This window comes from Mesoplodon densirostris, chromosome 2 (genome assembly GCF_025265405.1).
Source record: "Mesoplodon densirostris isolate mMesDen1 chromosome 2, mMesDen1 primary haplotype, whole genome shotgun sequence".
Classification (NCBI taxonomy): domain Eukaryota; kingdom Metazoa; phylum Chordata; class Mammalia; order Artiodactyla; family Ziphiidae; genus Mesoplodon; species Mesoplodon densirostris.
Window position 1 is genome coordinate 146,240,808 of NC_082662.1, and position 19,006 is coordinate 146,259,813.

General features: G+C 51.4%; 1 protein-coding gene across 2 annotated transcripts in view; it reads left to right on the forward strand.

The window, feature by feature from the left end:
• Nucleotides 1–1,208: 1,208 nt before the first annotated feature.
• The window catches only part of VASH2 (vasohibin 2), a 36,593-nt gene continuing 18,795 nt past the window's right edge, over nt 1,209–19,006 (forward strand). The window contains exons 1-6 of one of the 2 annotated variants that reach the window (XM_060088494.1): nt 1,209–1,311; nt 1,717–1,759; nt 1,952–2,381; nt 10,144–10,232; nt 14,185–14,241; nt 14,754–14,828. In XM_060088494.1, the coding sequence (XP_059944477.1) occupies nt 2,106–2,381; nt 10,144–10,232; nt 14,185–14,241; nt 14,754–14,828 (497 nt within the window). In that variant the 5' untranslated portion in view covers nt 1,209–1,311; nt 1,717–1,759; nt 1,952–2,105. The remainder of the gene's footprint in view (nt 1,312–1,716; nt 1,760–1,951; nt 2,382–10,143; nt 10,233–14,184; nt 14,242–14,753; nt 14,829–19,006) is intronic. The other variant, XM_060088495.1, reaches the window with a different exon arrangement.

Consider the following 19,006-nt stretch of genomic DNA (forward strand, 5'->3'; position numbering starts at 1 on the left):
ACGGGCCCAGCCGCTCCGCGGCATATGGGATCCTCCCAGACCGGGGCACGAACCCGTATCCCCTGCATCGGCAGGCGGACTCTTAACCACTGCGCCACCAGGGAGGCCCATGACTGCATTCTTAATTCGAGGTTAACTTAGTATTGCTGTCTCAGCTGCTTCACTCCCCTCAAAGCTGGCAGGCTGGCCTGGAGTTTAAAGAGAAAGCATATTATGGCCAGGTTCCCAAGTGTCCATAAAAGAGGAAGTCAGAGGATCACAGAATCTTAGAGGTAGAACAGGCCTTGGAGAGTGAAGGGTCTGCTCTCCTCTTTTCATAAAGGGGCTATGGCCCAGAACAGGCAAATGGCTTGTCCTGGATCACACAGCTTTGCCAAGTGATAAACCTGGACTTAGGGCCAGACCTCAGGTCAGTAGTCTGGTGCTGCTCCTCATCTTGCTCTTCTTTTAAGAAAAAAAAAAAAAAAAGAAGAAGATGCCTTTAAGGAAAAGGTGTTTCCCTGGAGAGTGTGGGAGGGTCTCCACTTCACAGTGGCTCTGAATCATCTCTCCACCCTCTCCTAACTCAGTAGCTGTGACAGAACAGTGGGGACCTGGCTGATGTCCCCGGTTTTAGTGTCGCATATAAGCTTGTTTAAAGGGACTTTATTAATCATGACTAATGTCAGAGGGTATATGGCTGTGTCCCCTTGTTAGTTTTGGGGAATTTGTAATGTAGGATTTAAAAAAAAGATTTAATATTGTGCCGTCATGTTTACATGCCTGCCTGAACCATCCATCACTGCCTGGTAGCGGCAGGTGACTGTGTGCCCAGCCTTCTTCAGGGAATGCTGTCCTATGACAAGCCCTCCTCTACCTCAGGGTCACTTCTTGGGTGGCTTTAATTCTCCTCTGCTTCCCATAGTTGCTTCCCCCGCAGTGCCGCGACCCCTGGGGAAACTCTGTCTTAAGTCCTAGGGACAAACGCTCCAGCCCCGCGGGGCTCGCAGGACATGACAGCGATCGGATTTCGCGCGGCGGCCCAGCTCCCCCTACTCTTCACCCCTCCCGCCCGGGAACCCCGGGAGCCAATCAGAGCGTCGCGGAGCTCCGGGTTGTAGAGTCCCGCGCCCGGGACCCGCCCCTCTTTGTTGCGGTGGCCAATGGACGCAGTCAGAACATCGGCGGCTGCCCGGGTGACTCGCTTATATGTCACAGAATAACATTAGAGGATGGGACATGGAATGAGGCGACGGCCGCAGCACCCCCAGCAGCTCCCTCCACCCCCGCCGCCCGGAGAAGCCGTGCAGCCATGAGGCCGACCGTCCAGAGGTAGGGTCCGGGAGCTGCTGTGCGCCCTTCCCGCGCCCCGCCTGCAGCCATTTCCCCGGGGTGCCTGGCGCTGGAACTCAGGGAAGGGGGCGGGTGGAGCCACTGCCACTGGAGCCTGGGGGCCGGGGCCGCCCCTCGTCCGCCCAGCTTCGGGAGGGCTTCTTGGAAGAAGCGCGGCCGCTTTTGCAAGCCGAGGCTGTCGCTGGGCTCTCGGGGCAGCCCCGGGCGCTCACGTGCCGGCACGTTGTGGCTCGGCTCGGCGCTCGGCCACATCTGGCGACCAAGGGACGTGTGGAGCCTTGCGGGGACCTCCTGTTCCATCCCGCTGCACGAGCTGTCTTTCTTCTCCCTACCCCGTCCACTCCGCAGCCTTCACGCTCCTTGTCTTTCCCTCCCGCGGTTTAGGTGGGTGTGAAGCTTTGTGGCAAAATTCAAGTCGCCTTTCTAGGTAATGGCAGGGCTGGAGGCTCGTGTACAATTCCCTGGTGGGTGGGGGGGGGCGCCCCGTCCGCGCGTGGGGGGAGCGGACAGGGAAGTGGGGACACTTCGAAGCCCCCCTCCCGTCTTGGCCACGGCCCCCTCCTTGGTTCCTCCGGGTGTCCACTTACCCGTGGTATGTGCTGGGTCTCACTGATTTCAGGCACGGCCCGTAAGCGGAGTTCCAGCCGCCGCTGCCCCTTCGCGCGTCCTGCGACAGCCAGAAGCATGGAGAAGGCCGCCCCCGTGGGGCGCTGATCCCCGTACCGCGCCCGCGCGCACACGCCCCCCGCCGCCCTCCCCGCCTCTGCCCCACCATGACCGGCTCAGCGGCCGACACTCACCGCTGCCCCCACCCCAAAGGCGCCAAAGGCACCCGGTCCCGGAGCAGCCACGCGCGGCCCGTGAGCCTCGCTACTAGCGGGGGCTCGGAGGAGGAGGACAAAGACGGCGGGGTGCTGTTTCACGTTAACAAGAGCGGCTTCCCCATCGACAGCCACACCTGGGAGCGCATGTGGATGCACGTGGCCAAAGTGCACCCCAAGGGGGGAGAAATGGTGGGCGCCATCAGGAACGCCACCTTCTTAGCAAAGGTTAGTGGCTCCGAAGGAAGGGGGTGGTGTGGGCAGTGATGGGACCATTTTGCCTGTACGTAGCAATTTCCATTTTCCTGGTCCTGCTGCAGACTCCCTTCCCCTCCTCATTTTTCTCAACAGCCTCCACCCCCTTTGCTTAATTGAGATGTTTGTCTTGGACGTCTTAGAAATGGGGGAGGGAGAGAAAGGGGGCTTGCTGTCCTGGGGCTGTGTGGTCGGCTTGTGCCAAGGTTTCTCAGAATCTGGAGCCAAACTCTTATCATTTACTTAGCTTCGTGTACATCCTGCTTCAATGAAGACTGTAGCCACCAAGTAGCACCAGTGATGCCAAGAATGCATAGGCCCCCTAGGGATCCCACCCCGCTTATCCTCTTTGGAGTCTCTTGGTCTTCCTCTGTCCCCCCTTTGCAAATGATTTATTAGGCTATGAATGAATTTACAATCAACCAGTCAGACTTCTCTCAGCGTGAATCATTCCTAGATTTTTTTGCAAAATTTTTTTTTTTTTTATGACAGTGACTTTCACCTCTGAAACTTGCAAAACAGTCAGCTCTCTCTTTTCCCAGCTTATCTGGGCTCTGAGAAAAAAGAGTTTTAACTATGGCTTAAAAGGGACTTTCCAGGGCTTCCCTGGTGGCACAGTGGTTGAGAGTCCACCTGCCGATGCAGGGGACACGGGTTCGTGCCCTGGTCCGGGAAGATCCCACATGCCGCGGAGCGGCTGGGCCCGTGAGCCATGGCCGCTGGGCCTGCGCGTCCGGAGCCTGTGCTCCGCAACGGGAGAGGCCACAACGGTGAGAGGCCCGCGTACCGCAAAAAAAAAAAAAAAAAAAGGGACTTTCCAGTACACATGAGGAATGAATCTCACTGGATAGAGAAGGAGGCTCAGGAGTGAAACTCTTTCTACCTTGGAGAGAAGCCAGTGAGCCAATTGGGTTTGGTGGCCAAAGATAATGTTAGTAAGATGGAGGAAGATGTACAGTGGTCGCTGTATGAAGCACGAAAACGCAAACTGGAGGAGAAATGCCGCAGAGCCTGGGGGTTGGAGCATGGCAGGTGGTTTCCCATCCATCCTGGGGACACTGATATGGCCAAGAAGATTCCTGGACAGGTCTAGGAATGCCAGACCTGAGACCTGGAAGGTCGAGCCCCCAGCCTGGAGCATCTGGTGACCTGAGCATCTGAGCCTGCAGGCCAGAAAGCTGTGTGTGCCCTTGGGAAAAGTGACAGAGCCTGTAAGCTTCCTGCTGTAGTTGGTTACGGTGTTTTAGTAACCAAAACACTGGTCAGTGGGATCTTCATTATGCCCGGCGAGAATCTTGCCTGCTTTTGTGTCAGCTATAATTACCCTTGCTGAGTCCTCCTTGAGGACTCAGAGCCTGAGAACAACCCTGATACTGGAGTGCAGTTCTGACTTTGGAGTCTGTCCTCACTTAAGTGAGCCTTTCTCATTTAGCACCCTTAGCACCTGATTGTGGCTTCTGATTGTGGCTTCATCTTTCTCCCAACATTGTGGGTGGGGACCCCCTTTCTCTGTGGGAATCAGACAATGTCAGGGTTGGTAGAGACCAATCCTGTACTTCTCAGCAGAATCCCTTCCTCTTTCTGAAGGCCTCCTGGGAATGGGGGGCTTGTCACCTCACAGGGCAGCTCCCAGGCCTGGCCAGATTTGGTCACTGGGAAACTCTTCTCTGAAACTGAACACATGTCACCACATGTCACTGGTCACATGTCACCACTGATTCTTGTGCTCAAGAACCAAAGGGCGGCACACGTCGACTTCCTGTGTTACTCATAGCTCCCTCGAATGTTACGAGATGGTTCTCTTGGAGTAAGGAAAGGACTTGGAGTGGAAAAATCAAGGGACTGAATTCTGGTTCTGGTTGTGCTATACCTCTAGCTTTGTGGCCTAGGTCACTCACTTAAAATCTCTGGCCTTAGTTTTCTGACCTATAAAATGTGAGTAGATCAGATTTCATGTAAAGTTCTTTCCAACTCTCAAATCCCGTGGTGTTGTGACCCATTAGTCTTCAGGTTCTAGTCATCTGTGTGACACGTGCACTGGATTATTCTGCATCTTCCTTTAATCGTCTTTGTCCACAGATAGTTCCTTTCACCTTTTCTTATGTGTCATAGTTCCCAGATCAGCTCACTTTCCTCCTCCTCTTTCTAGGACAGTTGCTAGTTTGTCATCAGCCAGTCCCCGAAAACGTGAGCACAGTAAGAAACACAATATTCTAAATGTTGTCTGAGCAGCTTAGAACATAAAGTACTACTTCCTGAGACTTGTACTTGATACGCCCGTTATTGTGGCTGAATTCTGCGTTCTTAAAAAATGAGCTTGCTTTTTTTTTTTTTAATATAGCGGCCATATCATATTGTACTTTCATAGTAACCGGAAGGTTACATGAGAACTGCCAAGCCAGGGCATCCCCAGGCTGAACATGGGCATTGACTTTTTGAACCTCAATAAAGAGCTTCACATTTCTCTCTCTTACACTGCATCATAATGCTTGGTTCTCCATCCTCAACGCCCATCACAGCATCCCCTCTCTCCCTGGTCCTGGCATTCCCCAAACCGTGACCCCTATGCAGGCCCTGGGATGGGAACAGCTTTGAAAGTTCCTGTTTCCAGGAGCCACTCCTCTCTGATTTGAGGGCTATTCCTGCACTCAGCTCAGCAGACTTTTTTTCCTCTGGGGCCAAGTCCTTTTCTCCTTTAATCAGATCAGTGTCTTGCTGAGGAATTTGTACAGAAGGCGGGTGGTGGAGTGGTGGTGGAAGGGTTGGAGAGTTTCAGGGAGGTGAACCTTTTTTGGCAATTGAATTGTGGACTGAGAAGCAAAAGAAGTGGCCAGGGGAAGGTGTCAAAGGCCTAAGAGGAAGACTGAATGACCCTTTCTTTGACCGCAGGACATTTTGTTAGCAGCCGTGGTAATTTCTGCCCAAAGATCCAGGTGCCCCCACTGGGGAAAGGGGGACAGGTGTCACCTGCTCTGCAATCCTAAATTTATGACTGCAGGCCTCTCCCCTGGTGGTTACTGAGTCTGAAGTTAACAATTGACTAGGTGAAAGCCAGGGTTTTTCAGGGACAGTGCAAGAAAGCAGCACGGGTCAGTTGGAGGATAGTAGAGGTTGGGAAGGGAGGGGCAGAGAGGATGGCTGGCCCAGAAAAAACAGCTGGGCCGACTAGGAAACAGCACCTCCTGCTTCTCAAGTGGCTGGAGCCCGACTCTCCTGGGGCAGACAGCCAGATGGATTGAGCAGGAAACACCAAGCCGTTTCTTGCAGACACCACGTTTTTGTGGCTCATTCTCACGCTGATCCCAAATTGGGAAATAATTCACATTTAGAGGACTCGGCTTTGCGTGAGTGAAGAAGAGTGAGGGCTTTGGGACCAGACTTTGCTGCGGTCAGGGCTCCACTCCTGCCCCCTGCTGGCTCACACAGGCAGTGCACTTTCTTCCTCTGTCCTGCGTTCAAAACCATCCATCCCTCCGACCTTCCTGCTCAGCCCAAGGTTGTGACCGCTGGACCAGGTCACCATCAACAGATTCCTGGTTGTTCCTGAGCAGGGGCCTGGGGCCCATCCTTGGCCCAAGAGTGATGTTCCATGCTCGCCCCCCGCCCAAGGTTGCCAGAGAAAATTCTGCTTGGCACCTGCACAGTGTATATAATACATATTCAGAGCAGGGACGGCAAAAGGCTTCGCTTTCTCCTTGTACTTTCTTGTTAAAGACTCCTGGTGCCTGGGGCTCTCGATGCCTCCCTGGCTCCTTTCCTGGCTTCTCCCTTCTTTCCACATGGTGATGCATGGTGATGATTCACACTCGTGTCCTTCCACATCCCTTCTTGCATTCTTCTGACAGGGCATTGCACTTGGCAAGAATGGAGTGAAAGAGAGCCTGTCCACAAAAGCTTGCCTGTGGTTTGTTTCATTTTTCTTCTTGAACAACCGTATTCCTGTCCACTCCCCTCCTTCCCCCCCCCATTCCCTACCCTCAGGGACCCCACCCCCTAACTGTAGGCACAGTGCCTGTGTGGAGAGGGTGGTTTTGATGTGTGCCCCCTAGATTCTGCCTTCATCAGCTGGGCTGTGGTTTGAGATAGCTGGATGCAGGTGGCAGGAGGGAATCTAGAGGGACAGGGCCAGGGGAATTCAGCTGAAAGGGGGCAGGAAAATAAGAGGAGAGACTCTCAGGACCCCAGTCAGGGAGGAGGAGAAAAAAAAGGAGTGTGCCCTGGTCTTTTCATAAAAGGTTGTACCAATTAATTTTCCCATCATGCCGTATGAGAGCATCCTCACCAGCACGGAGTGTCCACATTTCAGAATATCTCTGCTAATTGGAGAGGCCAAAAATGACATTTGCAGTGGCTTTAATTTGCAGTTCTTAAATTGTTAGTGTGCTGGAACATTTTTAAAAAATATTTATTCACTATTTGCATTTCTTCTTTTGTGAATTGTCTTTTCATGGCCGTTAAAAAAATTGTGGTAACATATAATTTACCATTTTAACCATTTGAAGTGTACAGTTCTGTGAATTAAATATATTCACGTTGTTGTGCAACCATCACCACCTTCCATTTCCAGAAATTTTTCTTCTTCCCTGACTAAAACTTTGTACCCGTTAAACACTGAGTTCCCATTTCTCCCTCCCCTCATCCCCTGACAACCACCCTTCTACTTTCTGTCTCTATAAACTTGACTACTATAGGAATCTCACAGAAGAGAAATCATCCAATATTTGTCCTTTTGTGACTGGATTATTTCACTTAGCATAAGGTCTTCAAAGTTCTGGCATGTATAGCATGTGTCAGAATGTCCCTCCTTTTTGAGGCTGAATAATATCCCGTTGCATATATGCTACATTTTGTTTATCCATTTATCTGTTGATGGACACTTGGGTTGCTTCCACTTTCTGGGGCCATTTTCTTTTCATTGAGGCCTAGAGAGCTTTCTTATCACTTTGTATGAACTCTTCATGAATTAAGGATATTAACTCATGGTCACCACGTGTCCACAGGGGAAGTGGATGTTTTCATCCTCTTCCATCAGGCTGAGACGGCATCTTGGTGATGCTCCTGAGTTGAGTGTCTGGGGGCTCAGGCCCTGCTGATTCTGTTTTCCAGTTACTGAAAAGTGGAGACCATTCAGGCTCCCCCATCTAGACCTCTGAAAACACACTGTTGATGAATAATGATAACACAGCTAACACTTAAAAACACCGAGTGCCAAGCCCCAAGTTGTCTGCTTTATACATTAGGTCATATAATCCTCGCAACCAGCTCAGAAGGTTTGAAGTAGGTGATATCCTCTCCTATTTTATCAGGAAGGAACTGGAGGCTTAGAGAGGCTGTGCAGCTTGCCCAGGGTCCACAGCAGTAGGTGACAAAGCAAGGACTCATAATTATACCCCAAGGAGCCTGCCTGGTTTATAGTCCATCATCCTGTGGGGCCTTGGCAGCCCGAGATGCTGGTTGGGAGCTGCCCCAGCCTGAGCCCCCGCCAGCTGTCCCAGACGGCAGGGTGGGCTGTAGCCAGATGACATCACCCCCTCAGCAGTCTCGGCTTTTCTCCCACTGCAGCCCGGCTCCCCAGCTGGGGTTTGGGGAATGTGACTGCAGCCCCTGTACTCACTCTTAGCCGGGGCTGAGGTAACCAGGCAGCTGTTTTTAAAAGCCCTTGGGCGCCACTGGGCAGCTATTCTGAGGACCGGCTGCCGCCTGACTCCCCCCATCATCTGGCTCTTGTGGATTCCGCTGGGCTTGGGGGGGGTTGAAATAACTTGGTGGTCGGCCCCCAAAGCTGACTCTGAGCCAGGGCACTCCGGCTTCCTCAGGGCTTTGGCCAAGGGACATCCCTCTGGGGATCCCTCAGGTGGCTGGTGATTCTCCGGGGCGTTGTCCCATGCTTGCCAGGGTAGAGGTATGCTCCTGCCTTCATAAACTGTGTCGTTTGCCACCTCCCTCTTGTACCTGGCCTAGAGCTTGGAACACTGGAGGTGCGAAAGAAATGGTTGTTCTCAGTCTCCCCTGCTTCCTCACTTCTCTGTGAGAGCTCTGGCACATTCTTATGCAGAATTCCAGGTGTGGGTAGATCAGTGGATGTTACTGCCAAAAGCAGGGACAAGCGTCCTCATGTTTGCTAGGTCGGAAACACCAGGACGCGCTTTGTATTTTGACTCTGGGCTGGGCGGGGGTGTTGTGGGAATGGCCGTATAAGCAGATGTTCAGATGGGAACATTTTGCTCCCAAAAATGACTCTCCAAGACAGGAATGTGATTTGAGTTGATATGTTGTAAACAAAATGTTTGCAGAACAGCTGTGTGAGTGTGTGCACACAGTCTCACATTCTCTCTCTGTCTTTCACACATGCAGTCATGCACACACACACACACACACACATACACACTCTGCACCTTGGCTGTGAAATAGGATGTGTGACTAGTTCCCTTCTATTTTAAGTAAAAGCAGCAGAAGCTGTAGAAGTATGAAGAGCCTCCTGCTTCAGGCCCGGGGGAACCCCTCGCCCTCCAGCTTGGCTGTGGGGCCTGAGCTTGCAGAGCTGGGGACAGAACTGGGGACCGTCCGTGGGCAGCGTCTGGCGCTGGTGCCCAGCCAGGCTGCCCAGTGCTGTCCCTCAGTCTGTCCACCAGTGGCTTCACCTTCCATCAGCTAAGTACTAAATCCCCAGGGCCTCCCTCTCCCTGTTGTCTTAGAGGCTGGAACTAATCTGTCCTGCGGCCCCTTCTGCCCCTCCCTAAGCGGCTTAGTCCTCCTCTCCTTCCTGCCAGAGCTACAGACCCACATAGGCTGAGTGTCCCTGTCACCAGCGCCCCTCCCCCCCACCCATCCGAGAGGCTGAGGGTAAGGGACTGGGTAACACGGAGAAGAAATAAAGCAGAAACTGCCCCCTTGCTTCCCAGGAGGGACTGGATTGGAAGCCCCTGCTTGATCTCGCTCTTGGCCTGGTCGGCCGGGTTGCTCAGAGCTGGGTGGTGTCTCAGCTCTAAATTCCCGAGAAGAGGGACTTACCTCCCCCTTTTCAGTGCTGGCCGGCTGTTGCTCCCTTCCGTTCCCAGCCGGGGTTAGAACTTCATACCCTCAGCTGGTGAGTGTTGACCAAGAGGCAGACTAGGAGATGCCCAGGCAGACTGGGCAGCCGGGTGGGGTCAAAGGGTAAGATGGCTCATGAGTGAGAGGAGCTGCACTTAGCTGGGAAGATTCAAGGCAAGGAGGGAATCTTTCCTAGTGCACTTGGGGCTGGACTCAGGCAATGGATGTGATGGGCATTGCAGGGGGTGCTGTTGAAGAGAAATGGCATGTGTAGCACCACGCCATTCATCTTGTATTCAGTGGTGCCCTGGAGTGGACACATACAATGGTGACACCAGCCATGCAGCAAAAGTGTAGTCATGCAGTAGAAGTGTAAGGATTAATGGAGCACTTCTGAACCCTCCTGGACCAGGCCTGGGGAGGGGGGGACACTATAGGACATGGTCCTTGGCCTCAAGAAGGGCTGAGGCTCCCATGGGGAGGCAGGCGGTGTTCATACCACAACACACAAAGGCTCATAGAGAGCCGCTGCGACCCAGGGCAGAGTGTGTGCCAAGGGAACGCAGAGAGAGGACTGGCCTGTCTGGGGAGACCTTGTCCAGGAGGCACCCGTTGAACGGGTGCCCAGGCCAGTGTGGCCATCTGCCTTCAGGAGTAGCTCTGCATCTCCTTGATAAAATGATCTCTCTCTACTTCCCTGCAGCCTTCAGTACCCCAGGTTCCCAACTACAGGCTGTCGATGACGATCCCAGATTGGCTCCAGGCAATCCAGAACTACATGAAGACACTACAGTATCCTTCCGACCAGGGTCTGAGCAGACCCAGCCCGGGGACAGGCGTGATGATCGCAAGCCTGGTGGCGGCTCTGTCCCCATCTGGTCAGCAAATGCTGTCTGAGGTTGGCGAGCCCAGGCACGGAGGGATGCCTCGATGTGATAGTCTAGAAGAAGTGACACTGGAGGACGTCACTGCAATGATCAGACCCTCTCCGTTGAAGCAGGGTGTGGGCCGGGACGGTAAAGGGCAGTGAAGCGGCGGTGGGCAGCACACGCCCCTCTTCCTTCCATCTACGCTTTCTCCACCTCCTCCTCCTTGGTTATCCTTGCTCCCTCCATCTCTTCCTGTACCAGCTTGCTTTCTCCCTCTTCGTTCCTAGTCTTTTTTTTTTTTTTTTTAGTATATCTGTTTATTTATTTATTTATGGCTGCATCGGGTCTTAGTTGCGGCACACGGGGTCTTCGTTGAGGCGTGCGGGATCTTTCATTGCAGCGTGTGCTCTTTGCTGTGGCGCGCAGGTTTTCCCTCTCTAGTTGTGGTGCACGGGCTCCAGGGTGCGTGGGCTCAGTAGTTGTGGCGTGCAGGCTTAGTTGTTCCGTTGCATGTGGGATCTCAGTTCCTAGACCAGGGCTCGAACCCGAGTCCCCTGCGCTGGAAGGCGGATTCTCAACCACTGGACGGCCAGGGAAGCCCCCCTCCTAGTCTTCTGTTCCTTTTCTTTCCTTTCACTTTTTGCCCTGATCCTGACCACTCATCATCTACAAGAGGCCCACCTGGCGTTGCCTTTGGTGGCTGGTGCCCTTGGTCCATTCTGTATGAGTGAATGGGGCCCTGGGCTGGGGGCCGTCTCCCCTCATGTGAGTTTGAAGAAGAGCTGAGAAGTCCTGTGGGTCCAGGCTGGGTGCAGACCAGCCAGTCTGTGGCCCCTTTTCTCCTCCAGTGTTCGCAGTCAGGATTACCTCTGTTCTGAGCGCCCATGTGAGCTATGTTGTAAGAACGAAGGGGCAGGGTCAGATGGTGCCCTCGCCACGGCTGGTGCTTTATCAGGGATGGGAGTCAGACGGGAGCCGGGCCAACAGAGGAGGTGTATGTGAGTGGGACAGGCCGTTTGCCCAAGCGAGTCAGTGAGCATCTCAGCTAAGCCAGCATCGGACTCCCTGCCGAGGCAGCTGCCGCCATCCTAGCCCCCAGCACATTGTTCAGGAGGTCTGCTGACCTCTGTCTTTCCTCCCTAAAGGCATAGAGCTTAGCAGAAAGGATTTCACGGGGCACTGCACACATGTCCCACATGCCTGAGAGGAGGCCTCCCCTCTCTGTGCTATAGGCAAGAAGCCTTCCTGTGGACTTCTGTGTTTTCCCTGAAGGGAAGGGTCCTACCAGATGAGAGCTGCAGCTCGTTTGGGTGGGCAAATTACTTGATTAGCCTCTCAGTTCCCACTTCACGGACTGTGCACTCCCCTGCATGGCATCTTCCTCGTAGAATCCTGAAGCGATATTAGAGAAGATAACACCAGCCTCCAGGGGTCAGGCGGACAGTTCTAGCCCTCAGAAGGCTGATGATGGTGCTGATCGCTGAACTGGGACCGCACGTGGGGAGTTCCATGTGGCCCAGAAGCATAAACACCTGCCAGAGTCGACCTGGACCCCAAAAGCTGAGCCTTCCTGGATGTGATCGACTCCTCACAGAACGTTCCAGAAGGTGACAGAAATTAGCATGGCTCCCCCCTTCTATTTAGGACACGGTCTTCACAAGGATCATCTGGCTGGAGATTAAAGAGGACGAGCCTGGCCGCTGGGAATGCACTGATGGGGCAAATTTGCATGTGCTTTACATATCATTGGCTCATCCTCCCGGAAAGGCTGCAGCCCATTCTCAGTCCTGAAGGATCTGCGTTTTCATTTTTCCCTTCACTGACCCACTGTGATGTTCACTGAGCTGGTTCAGTGACGGCAGAGAGGGCTGGAGAAGGGAAAGCACCACCACGCTACTGGGATCAGGCTCCAGGTCACCTGGCCATTGGAGTAATCTCTTTGTTCTACCTCCTGAGCAGCCTTTTATTTAGTTCCTTGGGCCTTCCTACTGCTTTGTCCTGGATGCAGTGACTGGTGCTAGGGTATGGGGACCGATTGGGGCCAGCCCTGACCACAGATGTCCTCAGCTGGGGAACAGGAAAGGACAAATCCTGCCTTCCCTTCTGACAGTCTCACAGCGTTGGCCAACTGGAATGCTGACCTTGCACTGGGTTCTGGAAAGAGAAGTCCCCACCCCCGAGCTCTGCTGTGTAGGGAGCAGAGGGTGAAGTCTCTCTCTTCAGGCAGCGTTTACAGGAGGCTGTCCTCTCCAGCTCACTTTCAGGGGCCCATAACTGTAAGGAACAGAGAAAGAATGGTCAGGTAGTTTTTTATTATTTTATTAGAGGTTTGTCTCACTCCATGCACTAGATGTATAAACTAGATATATGAACAGGGGGAAAATTGGGCATATAAATAGAACTTTTGCCAGTTGCATGTTACTTTAAATATACAAGGAATCTCACTATTTGAATGAAATCTTTGGTAAAGTGAAAAAGCATTTCACAGTGAGGCTACGTAGCCCTTCATTTTTCTCTCTTATCTCTAGGGTTTTGTATATTGTATTTTTAAAAATCTGGGCAAGCCTATATCATTATTGGTTATTCTTATGGCTCATGCTGGTAATTTCCAAACGGTGAGCTTATTAAAATCATCCCCTAGAATTTCCAATTCGACAGTCCCAGGTGGGGCGACTCTGACATCAGGGGCTAAGACCATGGCCCGAAATCAGAATCTCTAAGGATGGAGCCCAGAATCTGCTTATAACAAACTCTCCAGGTGATCGTTACATATGTTTGTGTCTTAGCGGCCAAGCACGTCTTTGCCCGGAGAGGAATCCCAACCCTTGTCGGGAAGGTGTGCAGTGCCTTGAGGTGATCATTGCCACTTCCTGCAGCTGCCCATACCACTGCAGGGGCACACATCTAACCTCATACTTCCTGCCTGGGCTACAGGTTCACGCTTCATTAGCACCTTCCCAATATGCACTTTTTCTATAGGATTTTGTTTGAGGCAGGAAAGAGAAACATATAAAACAACTTTTGTTCAGGCTCAGAAAAAAATCAAGATCCGGTCTCAGAGAGCCCGGTATCTGAGAATCTCCAGTCTCCTTCAGAACAGAGAGCCCGGTATCTGAGAATCTCCAGTCTCCTTCCGAATGAGCTGGTGCGGGCTTGTCAGTCCCTGAGACCTTGTGGGCAACCAGCTAAATCCCAGTTTGTGGAGAATGCTGTCATCTTCTCAGATCTAGTAATCAATGTCAAATATCAGTCCAGGCATGAAATGAAAGTGCTACCTCCACGGTAAGCTCTGCTGCAGAGTCTGCGCTCTCGAGAAACCCTCCTACCATCTATCCACCTTCCATCCGTAACCCTTCCATCCTTCCTTTCACCCATCCATCAACCTACCTTTCTATCTGTCCAGCCCACCAACCAGCTTTCCATTCATCCATCCATCCACTCTTCTGTCAATTCCATCCTTCCTTCCTTCCTTCTATCCACCCCTCCATTCACTTATTCCTCATTTATTTAATAATATTTGCTAAATGGAATATGTTGGGCTTGTGCCAGGCTTTATGGGTGACACAAGATGATAAATGGTCCCAACTCTCAAAGGGCTTGTCATCTAGCAGGTGAATTAAGACATGGAGTCAACTAAACAAAATACAGAGCAGATTGAAAATAGCTATTGTATAGATCCAAGGTGCTTTGGGGCCTAAGTTAGAAAGTAGATTTCTAGGGCAGGACAGAGAGGAGGAAGATACTGTTGGCGATCTTCTGGCTACAGGCCACCTTCTGGAAAGCCCCCACTTCCTCATCCCTTTGAGAAATCCCTCTGCTGGATTACTGGGACCTTTGGAGTTTTCTGTCACTTTCCCTTTACATACTTCACACAGATACAATCATACAGGGACCCAGTTCTTTGAAATTAGGAAAATGAGACCGCTGAGTGGGTAAGTGGTGCATGATCTGTGGGCCAGGTGACCATGCTTCTATCTGAGAGGGGCCATCTTTCTCTCCCACTCTCTCTCCTTCATCCCAGTGCTCAAATATTCTGGTCTGTAAGGGGTAGGGGTGCCCCGGGCCAGGTTGGAGGTGGGGCTGAGCTAAGCTCAGTGGTGGAGACTAACTCAGGGGTGGGGCAGACCTGTGAAATTTGTTTTATGTGGCCTTTTTCACTTGCTCCATTGTAACACCCGTGTCCTGGGTTAGTGGGAGGGTGCTGTGGAGTAAAAGCACTAATCTCCCGGAACTACGTCTTGCAGAGAGGAGTGGAGAATTTAGGAATTTAGTTCCACCAGGTGCGGATGTGCTTTGCGCGCCTCCTACGAGGCAAGTTCTGCCCTTTCTCTCTGTACTCCTGCATGCTGCCTAGTGTGGCGATGGGCATGCCTGGTGCATTGGCACACGGACCGACTGCATAATTGAATAAGTCTGAGATCCTTTGCTATGCTCTACCCTACAGGTTAATGGAAACAGCGAAAGAAATGATTCGGGAGTCCTTGCCTATCAAATGCCTTGAAGCTGTCATCCTGGGCATGTATCCTTTAAGTGACGTAAGCTTAAATTTACTCCATAGATGATGGCTTCACTGTGGGGCTGCTTGTGCCTTTATCATCCTAGATCCATAGAGATGATGCCTGTTGTCTCCTTGGAGGAAAGTGTCAAGCCCTCCTGGTGCTTCTCTTGAACTTTCACCATCTGGAGTTGAACCAAATCAGAGCTTGGATAATCATCAGTGTAACTTGTGAGCTGAAGCCTGCATCACGGCCAGCTCCCAGGCCAGACGCATTAGTCACAAGGAGAATTACAGCTTCAAGGGACTAGTGAGAGAGTGTGTATCATTATTTTTTGCATTAATCTGGCATTGCAACAGGAAAGACCCTCCAGGGAAAATGGGATTATCCAAAGCCATCTCCAGGGAAAGTTCTATGAGTGGATTGTGGAGGAGACCAATGGCGTAGTGTCCTGACCCTACAGGACATAAAGCTGAAACAAGGGTCTGGTCTCTCCACACTTTCTGCTCTGTTTTGCACCAGGCTCCTGGATCCTCAGCCGGAGGGGGAATATGGTCCAGAATAACTGTGATGGCACTGACTTATTAGTGGTAGTGGCAGTAGAATATGATCTGGTAGAAAAGCAAAGAAACTCCCAGTCCTGGGGCGGACGGCTGGGGTGAACCGGCCAAGGGAACACAGTAAGACATGAGCTCGAGAGGTGATACCAGGTTAGGACATGTAGGTCCTTGAATGCCATTCTGAGAAGGGTAACTTTTTCCAAAGGCAATGGGCAGCCCAGCCGAAATCTCTGGAGCAGAGACAGGACATGATGAGGTGTGCACTTTAGAGAGGTAGTTCTTGGGGCCAGTTGAAGGGCAACCGGAGAAGGGGGCGCTGCATCTGCAAGGCCAGTTAGGAGCTGCTACATGAGGGCAATGTTGATGCTTGAACCATGGTTTTGGCAATGGGAATGGATTTGAGGGGACTGTTTCAAGAGATCCCGAGGAGATAGAATTTACAGGACTTGGAGGCCAGAGAGGTAGAAGGAGAACCAGGAGAGAGAGCAGATACAGAAGGACTGGTGACTCAGAATCGGACTGGGGACAGTAGGCTGGGTCTGGTCTGTTCTCCCGGCCCCCTGGACATCTTCGTGGGGAGGGGAATCTCCACCCTTCTAGTCTGCAGAGCGCTGGCTGGCCAGATCTGTAACAGGACTGTCCGCAGGTGCCCAGGCTGACGTCTGAAAAATGGAAACTTGAGCTTTTTGGAGGCCTTTGCCCAGCCCTCCAGTCATACCTCCTCCCTGTTCCCCACCAAGGAGATGGACCGCGTCTGGGAGCCCAGCAGGAGGGCAGGATGGGGGCGGGGGGGTGTGCAGCAGATGGCTCCAGGCCCCACCCTTTAGAGGCAGGAGTCAGCACAGCTGTTGGGCAGAGCCTCCTGCAAGTTTAATGGGGTGAACAATTGTCGGGGATTTGCTGGTGATGGGTGAGGGAGCCCATCACCACGGGCACCAGCTGCCTTCAGACCCTGTGCTGACAGAGGTCGCAGGGCCCCTGGATGGAGGTCATCTTGCTTCACACGCCAGTCCCGTACACAGTTGTCTTGTCCCCGAGCAATTCTATCAGTCCAAGCCGAAATTAGCTTAGGTTACCGGAGTTACCAATAAAACCTTTGGGGTTGGGGGGATGGACCTGTGGCCAGCCTCTGGGCCTGTCCGAACCAGAGGGTAGCATGCTCTGGGTTCTCCTTTGTTCTAACCGGTGTTTCATTTCAGAAAAGTGGAGGGAGGGGGGAGAAATACAGCTGAACTCAGGGAAATGTGACTCTTGCACAGACAAGAAACACAGCTGAATTCTAAAAGTTACGGCCTCTTTGTCTTTGTGTCAGCAGCCCTGTGGCCTGCTTTGCTCCCAGGCACAGTGAAGGACGGACTTGGGTCATCGGTCGGCCTCCCATGGGCCCTTCCACAGGTCCTAGGGGACAAGCGGTGTGTTGCCAACTCTGAAACAGGTCGGCTTGGCTGCTGCTTGGAAGCTGTGTCCATGGGCTTGTCCTTGTTTTCTCTTGTTTGACATGAGCTCCGAGTTCAGGATTCATTCGCGAAGGGCCACTTCTTTTGATCTTGCTTTTTTGATCATGCTGGAGAGATAGACTTTTGGTTCCAAATTATTTTCTGAATCAGGGCAGCTCTTTAGGGGGCCTCACTGGCCCTGGTGGGGCTTAATCATGGTGCTGAAGTGCTATGGTTTATTCAATAACAGGTGTGTAATTAGAGGCAGGGGAGGCATAGCCCCAGCAGGCTGGGTACTGGGCAGATCTTCCCCAAGCTTGGGGCACTGTTGCTCCCTTTTCTCTAGAAAAGCTCAGGCTACTTCCCAGCCCTAATCCATACCTCTTAGTCCCCTCCCTCTCCGTTCACAGAGGCTCCAGGTCCCAAGACTTTACTGATTTGCTGTAGTGATGGAGCAAATCCAAGTGATTGGTGACTTGTCACAGGATGGACTGGTGGTCCCTCCAGTCCCCTCCCCACTCCCTCTTCTCCCCTTGGCTGACTCTACCTGTCCTGTGGGACTCATTCTGGTCCCGAGGGCTCTTCTCTGCTCTTCCTGAGGTGGCAGGGATGCCTCTCTCACAACACACGTCACATGGGGGTGGGTTTTTTTCAGTTTGAGATAAAATTGATTTAGGGCACCGTGAAAGTTTAAGGTGTACAGCATAATGACTTGACACATATATTGCGAATGCGGGGTTTCTAAGAATAGTAAAATATTCATAACAAATGTACCATTTTAACTATTTTTAAGTGTACAATTGAGTGGCATTGAGGACATTCACGCAGTTGTGCAACCATCACCACCATTCATCTCTAAACTTCCTCTTTCCCAACTGAAATGCTAAACCCATTAAACACAGGGTCCCCAGTCCCTGGCAACCACCATTCTACTTTCTGTTTCTATGAATTCGACCACTCCAGGTACCTCATAAAGTTGAATCATAACAGTATTTGTCCTTTTGTGACTGGCTCATTTCACTTAGTGTAATATGCTCAAGGTTCACTCATGTTGTAGCATATTGCAGAATTTCCTTCCTTTTTAAGACAATAATGTTCCATTGTATGTATATACCACGCATTGTTTACCCATTCGTCCCTTGATAGACCCTTTGGTTATTTCCACCTTTTGGCAATTGTGAATAATGCTGCTGTGAACATTGGTGTGTGAGTATCTGTTTGAGTCTTTGCTTTCAGTTCTCTTGGGTATATACCTGAAGTATCTGAAGTACAATTGCTGGGTCATATGGTAATTCTAGGTTTAGTTTGCTTGAGGAACTGCCATACTGATGGTATTGTGTCCACTTTGAGTCTGTCTCCCTATCAGACTTCCAGGGAGTCTTCATCTTTGGCTCTGCAGCCCTACCTAGCAGTCTGTCTGGCACAGGAAACACTCACCCAGTGTTTATTACACTGACTTAACTGAGGAATGCCCTTGTTCCAGCCCCAGAGAACTCACCCCAGAAAGCAAGTAAGAATTTATGTAAGAGGACTCAGAAGGATGTGATTTCACTCCCTTACTGCCAGTTTATCTCACATGATAAAGTGAAGAGAAAGCAGGTAACCATTTTTATAGAGAGGAGCCATCTGTGATTTAATTGAGGATAGAGGACAAGCCTTCTTTCTTTTAAGGGTACTGGATTAACACCACACCCAGTGCAGACCTTTTTAAAAAAAATTTATTTTTACTTAAAAGAAAATTTAATGTAATTTTTAAAGGTTACTTTCCATTTACAGTTATTACAAAATATTGGCTATATTCCCCATGTTTTACAATACATCCTTGAGCCTGTCTTATACCCAACAGTTTGTACCTCCCACTCCCCCATCCCTATGTTGCCCCCCCAACTCATAACCACTAGTTTCTTCTCTATATCTGTAAGTCTGCTTCTTTTTTGTTATATTCACTAGTTTGTTGTATTTTTTTAGATTCTACATGTAAGTGATATCATACGGTGTTTGTCTTTCTCTGTCGAGTACAGTCTTCTTAAACGTAAGGAAATGTATCCTCACAATCTAAGATTCATCCTTTCAGCAAGCACTAACCAGGTACTTCTGTGCGCCAGGCCTGTGCGATGCCCGGGGATACCAGGATGCAAAGCACAATTCCTGCCATTACAAGATACAAACGCACACGTGTGCGCACGCATACACACACACACAAAG